Source organism: Petaurus breviceps, unplaced genomic scaffold, assembly GCF_028583685.1.
Source record: "Petaurus breviceps papuanus isolate PSGF00001 unplaced genomic scaffold, PetGlider_PUasm1.0 90784, whole genome shotgun sequence".
NCBI classification, from domain to species: domain Eukaryota; kingdom Metazoa; phylum Chordata; class Mammalia; order Diprotodontia; family Petauridae; genus Petaurus; species Petaurus breviceps.
In genome coordinates this window covers 7,973,741-7,980,414 of record NW_027187345.1, presented here as the reverse complement: position 1 = coordinate 7,980,414, position 6,674 = coordinate 7,973,741, and the positions used below count along the sequence as shown (strand labels likewise).

The 6,674-nt window shown below is 35.6% G+C and overlaps 1 protein-coding gene across 6 annotated transcripts in view; it reads left to right on the top strand.

The window, feature by feature from the left end:
- The window catches only part of PLEKHG1 (pleckstrin homology and RhoGEF domain containing G1), a 280,152-nt gene that overhangs the window by 173,843 nt on the left and 99,635 nt on the right, over positions 1–6,674 (top strand). For all 6 annotated transcript variants that reach the window (XM_069069687.1, XM_069069688.1, XM_069069689.1 and 3 more), the window contains one exon: positions 1,587–2,122. In XM_069069687.1, coding sequence (XP_068925788.1) covers positions 1,697–2,122 — 426 coding nt within the window. In that variant the 5' untranslated portion in view covers positions 1,587–1,696. The remainder of the gene's footprint in view (positions 1–1,586; positions 2,123–6,674) is intronic.

The window sequence follows — 6,674 nt, the reverse complement described above, 5'->3', positions numbered from 1 at the left end:
GGAGAGATAGAGAGAGAGAGAGAGAGAGAGAGAGAGAGAGAGAAGCACTCAATTTGTTAAATGACTATTTTGGCTCATATTGATATTTAAAAGAGTGTCTAAATGTTCTCTTCTAAATATTATTAGTCTTGTTACTTTAAAAAAGTTTTTTTTAATTATTCCAATTTCAGTTATAAATTCCAATCCAATTATTCATTTCAACTATTCACATTAACCATGTAAATGTATTAATTCTATTAAGTCTTTTAACAACCATGAGTTGGGACTAGACTGTTTTGGTCAAATATTCTAGTTACCCAATAGTGAACATATTTATCATACAAAGAATATTCATTTTCTTCTTTGACAAATAGTTACTTCAGAATATTGCAGGTTAATTGCTATAAATGTCACTTCACATATTCCTTCCAAAACATTAGTTCCTACTGTATATAGCATGTTGTGCTAGGGGACGTCGTAGTCATAGTAAGGTTTACAGTTTAGTAAGAGAATAGGATACAAATGGTTAAGTATAAGGTACATTATTTAATAATTGCACTAGAAAGTTGTCAAAATAAATGTCTCAGAAAGTCTGAAAAATAAGGTGATTGTTTGAATGGAAGAAATTGGAGAAAGTTTCATAAAAAGTGAAGCATGGGGATTTTGTCATATCTTTGTATAACCCTTTCCTAGCATAATGCCTATCATGATAGACACTAAATTTTTGTCACATTAAGTAAAAGAATGAATGAATTACTGTACTTCTGATAAATTGAAGTGTTTGTTTTAACTCTGAAAAGTATAGAACAGTTTAGAACTCATAGAATCATAGATTTAGAGATAGGAGACCCAGTCTTCTTTAAAAAAAAAAAAGATAAAAATATCAGAGATTTCTTTCACTAACCATAACAAAACCTAAGCATGATTGGAAAGCCCTCATTGGATTTTATGAGGCTACAGAGATAGTGCTATTATCATTTTCCTTTTCCAATAAAATCAAGATAATTGTCTATATAACTCTTTAGCATGCAACTCATCAGCCACTTTTAAAGTACCTACTGTATGCTAGGTATGGGAGGTAAAATAATTACAAATGAAATAGTGCCTGCCCTCAAGGAACTTACATTCAATAGAAGGTTGGGGCAGGGCATGGTTCACAAATAAATCAATATAAAATATGTGCAAAGTAATCTCAGACAGGAAAGGCACTAATAATTGGGGTTATCAGGAAAAGCCTTATGTAGGAGATGAGGATTCCAAGAGGTCAGGAGAGAGAGCATTCCAAGAATGGGGGATGTACAAGAAGACAGTACCAAGAGATGGAATGTCATGTACCAGGAATGTCAAGTCTGAATCCTAGATTATTAAGAGGAAGGCATAATGGGTGCTGGGTCCAAGATTGGGGAGCTATATTTACAATGGAAGCCTTAAGCCTTCCAGCTCAGATAAAATGTGTACTTCCTTCTGTCAATGCAGTTTGCAGTTGTCTTCTCCCCCTGACACAAGGAATTTGAGTATAGTTTCCAAAGTCATCTCTTAAGACTCTGGTTAGCACAAACTTTATTCTTAACAGTTTTATTATTTGTTTTTTGTTTGTTTACATTTAGATGAGTACCAGTTACCTCTTCAGGCTTCTCCAGCTGTGAGAGAGGTTGCCATTTCCAAGGCAGATTTTCACCAAGAGAAAAGACATTTCTCCTACCTTGGACCAAAGACCATGGAACTGTCAGACAGCGACCGACCTGTGAGTTTTAGCTCCACATCCTCCTCTGCCTCTTCCAGGGATAGCCACTGTTCCTTCGGCAGCAGGTTGACCTTAGCTTCCAATGGCCATCTGAGCTTGTGCAATAACCAGGATAAGGAAACAGGGGCCATAAAACTGGAGCTGATGCCAACGAGGAGATTCTCCAGCAGTGAAGTTCGGAGGAATCCCCCAGAGGAGAAACAGAACATGGAAGAAAACAATGAAAAGTGGCAGGGAGTGCCGAGGACCACTGAAGCAAAAGGAACAAGCAAAAATGGCACCCTCTCCCTGGTTGCAGAATCTACTACAAGTCCTAAACTTCTCTATGTGGATAGAGTAGTCCAAGAAATTCTGGAGACTGAGAGGACCTATGTACAAGATTTAAAAAGCATTGTGAAGGTAAGGGAATTTTTTAAAGATGAAAAAATTGCAAACAAAAAACAAAGCTAATTATATCCTAGAGAATGACTTGAACTGCCTCCCCCCCAAAAAAGGTAAGAATCCCTGTTGTCTACTCATTTGGTTTGTATGAATGTTAGTATCAGCCGTGTCTTACTTATAAGGCATCTAAGGACCACACCAAACTTATGTTTAGCATAACCCTAATATTGTTGCATTTTGATTACCTGTTATAATCATAGACAGTGATACTTCCAAATAATACAAGCCTGTGCTTACAAAGATATTTTGCATTCATAAAATTTTTCATCAAAGGATATCAAAATGCCAAACAGTACAAGGAGACAAAAAGGTCAAGGCTGTACTTTGTCAACATTCAGAAAAGTAGACCTGATGTCTCCTACCTGCTGGGTTGTTATAATCTCTACTGCCTGGGCCATGCTATCTTTAGTTCTTTGTTGACCCAGAAGTCACTGAGAGCAAGAAAAACAGTTTGGACCACTTCTTGGGTATGGTCTTACTATTCAATTTTTGAACTAAAGGAATAGATTTGTGTGAATAACTGAACAGTGGGTCAATTTAGGTAAGATTATGCACTTGTTAAATCCCTAATCCAGAAAATTTATCACTTTTTTGAGTTCGACAACAAATTGAATTTTTTAAAATTTGATTTAGTATTTTATTTTTCCCCAATTACATGTATAAACAATTTTACCATTCATTCTTGTAGTTCTTTTTTATTTTATTTTTAATTTATGAAGTAAAACAAACATTTCCATAACATAGTAAAATAAAAAAGATGATCATAAATGAAATTGCCAACTTAGTATTCACAACTTGCTATTCCTTTCAAATATACAACAAAATTATCGTGTAAATTTTTTCTTTATTTCTTCCCTCCCTCCTCGCCCTGGAGATAGCTACCATTAGACACAACCAATGTATATAAAGTATGTATATAAAATATACACACATATATGAATATGTATACATATATGTAAAATTGTTCTATACATAATTCTATATATCTGTTCTTTTTCTGGATACAGATAGAGTCTTCATATGTCCTTTATATTAATTTGGGTGACAAACTGAATTTTAACTAACAATGACAGGTTGGTCCTGAGCTGGTACTGACTTCATGGTTTCCTTAAAGTCCCAAGTAAAATCCCACCTTCTACAGGAAACTTTCCCTAACCCCTCTTAATTCCAGCGCCTTCTCTTTGTTAATTATCTCCTATTTATCCTGCATATAGCTTGATTTATATTTGTTTGCACATTGTCTTTCTCCGTTAGATTGTAAACTCTTTGAATACAGGACGTCTTTTGCCTCTTTTTGTATCCCCAGAGCTTAGTACGATGCCTGGCACATAACAAATACTTAATAAATGTTTACAGATTGATTGATATAATAAACAAATGACTAAGAAGTCTTAGTCTTCATTTTCATCCTGTACAACCATATTGCCTTTACTGACATGTAACATTACCTAAATTCTGCTGTGTTTTAGACTCTTAGTCAAGTATAATTCAGAGTGGATCACTTGCTAATGAGTACTCCATCTACTAGAAAATTGTATGTGCTTAGTTTTAGACAGATTCTAAAGGGTGATTGTCTGCTAGTTGAATTCCAAAAGTGATAGAACCAGACTTTGCATGCTAAAAATAGTTATGACATATATCTTCCAGTAGAAATAGAAAAGCCAATTGATGTTCAACAGAAACAATATGTCGTACCAAAAGTAGAGTAAATGAGGCCAATCTTCTTGAAATTTCAGCAATGATGTCATTTTTGTTTGAAGAAAAATACCTGTGGAACTGCCAACAATTTTATAAGCTCTTATAAAAAAAAAACACTTACAGTTCTCAAGGCATTCTTTACTTTTAAGTAGTTTAAAAAAACAAACAAACACCAAAAACCCTCTCCACCTAGTAAAGTTCTTCATACTGGGAGACAAAATGAATTAACTGAAAAATTATTTCAAGTATACTTATTTTGTTGTCAACTTTGGGTGAAAAGAAGCAGTTAATGAATTTGTGACAGATCAATTATACTAACAGGGTTTTATCTCAAGTCGTTTCAGAGCTCTAACTAGGGGGGAGTGACTGGAGCTTACTCCAAGGATGACAAATTTAGAGCATGGTAATAGCTCTTGCAATTCTTTGGCAGCACAGAAACAACAATACTTAGCGCCTAGTAATAATAAGGATAGTTAAGCTAGGAAGCTAGCAGATGGTGGGCTGGAGGTGCTTTTACAGGGCACCTTTCCCCAGTGACTACCTTGTTCTGATGCCCCAGGTTTTCCTACTTTACTCATCTTAGTCAGTACTTGCCCCCATTGCAGATCCCAGTTTATGACTCTGAGTGGTGCTCAACCAGCTCAGATATTCTTGTCTTGTTTCTTGATCCAGATTCTCATTGCCATCTTCCACCCAGATGTGCTAGCTAATAGTGTTTTCAGTTTAATAATAATCATAATTTGTTTTATCTGAATAACTGCCAGGACACATAATCAACAGATCATTCCTTCTACTACAAATAAATTTAAGTTTAAAAAAAAAACAAAACCTCAGAACTCATTCAAACTCTGTGTTGCCTGACCTACTTTAAAACAGTTTGAATTTTTTTTTTTTGAACATTCACTCCAGTGAGGGAATGTAGTACGGCAGTAGAGCAGGTATATAGGAATGACACAAGGAGAAAGAGTTAAAAAAAGAGAAATGCAAAGGCAAAGCATTTGTGATGCATTGGTAACTGGAAGAATACTAGCTTTTGCTTCATCTGTCTTTACAAATGTCCTTTATCCCCTCTGAACATCTCTATAATCATTTCCCAGGAAAAAAACCAAAACATTGGGATCCACAGGAAATAAGATTTATCCACAGAAATGTTTGCCTAGAAGGAAAGTAGCATTCTCACCTGGGTACATTGGGATTCCTACATTAGGAGGTTTAGACCTGGAAGGTGCCTTAGTGGCCATCTACTCCAACCCTCTTGTTTTAAAGATGAAGCAACTAAACTACAGAGAGGTTAATCTATGAGCAGAATCACATAGTTAGTGTATGAGGTGGCCTTTGAACACAGTTCTTCCTGATTCCAGATGCAATGTTCTCTGATGACTGAGCTTGTTTCTGTATAATGGTGTGATGGAGAGCCCTTTTTACTTTTTCTCCTTCAACATAAAAAACAGCTTCCCCCCCCCCCGTTTTCCTAGTTTCTCCCTCTCCCCCTGCATATATGTATATGCACACACACACACACACACACACACACACACACACACACACACATATATATATATAAGATAGATGTAGATATATCTATTTATATCTTTCTGTCTGTATCTATACATATAGTGTGAGTTCTTTCTTTTTAAGATCAATATTATTCTAAATACCCAAATTAACTACAAAGGATATATGAAGGAAGACACAATAGCATCCAGAGAAGGAACCAATAAATAGAAGATGTGTATTGAATGATTATACACACATACACATTTGTGTCTAATAGTAGCCATAATGGGAATGGGGGAGAGTGGAGAGGAAAAAAGGGGAAAAAGAAATTTACATGATAACTATTATATATTTAAAAGGAATAGCAAGTTGTAAATAATAGATTTGCAGTTTTCATGTGTAATCATCTTTTTTATTATATTGTTAAGGAAATGCTTATTTCATAAATTAAAAATAAAATTATAAAAATAATGCAAGTTAAACTTTTTTTAAAAAAAAGATCAATACCTAGCTTCTTTTAAAATCTGCTCTCATTGATTTCATTTTCTAGCCCATTTTGTGCTGTTTATATACCCAAGGTCTCCTCTAATACTTCTGGGTTTTTTGTTTGTTTTGGGTTTTTTTTTTTTTGTTTTTTTGCTTTTTGGAGGGCAATTGGGGTTGTGACTTGCCCAAGGTGTTAAATGTCTTAGGCCGCATTTGAATTCAGGTCTTCCTGACTCCAGGGCCGGTGCTCTATTCACTGCACCACCTAACCGCCCCTAATAATTCTGTTTTGCCAGCTACATATCTGAGAGCAAGCCTCAAGTTCCAGAAGACCTGAGTTCAAGTCTCAGCTCTGACACTGGCTCTGGGACCCTGGGCAATTTCCTTTACTTTTCACTGTCCTAGTCAGTTTTGTAAGTTGCAGAACACTTGCCCATCTTTACTGGTAGAAGGGAGTTTCCTCATTGGAAGGAATGATGAAATCAGAAGTCCAGATGCCAAATAAAATTTTTTAAACAGTCATATCCCAAGGGGCGGCTAGGTGGCACAGTGAATAGAGCACTGGCCCTGGAGTCAGGAAGACCTGTGTTAAAATCCAGCCTTAGACATTTAACACTAGCGATGTGACTTTCGGCAAGTTACTTAACCCCAATTGCCCTGCCCTCCCCACTCCAAAAAGCAAAAAAAAAAAAAAAAAGTCATATCCCAAGCTGAAAAAATTACTGATCTTATAAGCCTGTACTGAGTCTACCTACCCTCTTTTCATCAGTGGGATGATCTTATAAGTTGTATTCAAAAGATAGACTTTTTTTTATGGTTTTACATAGTA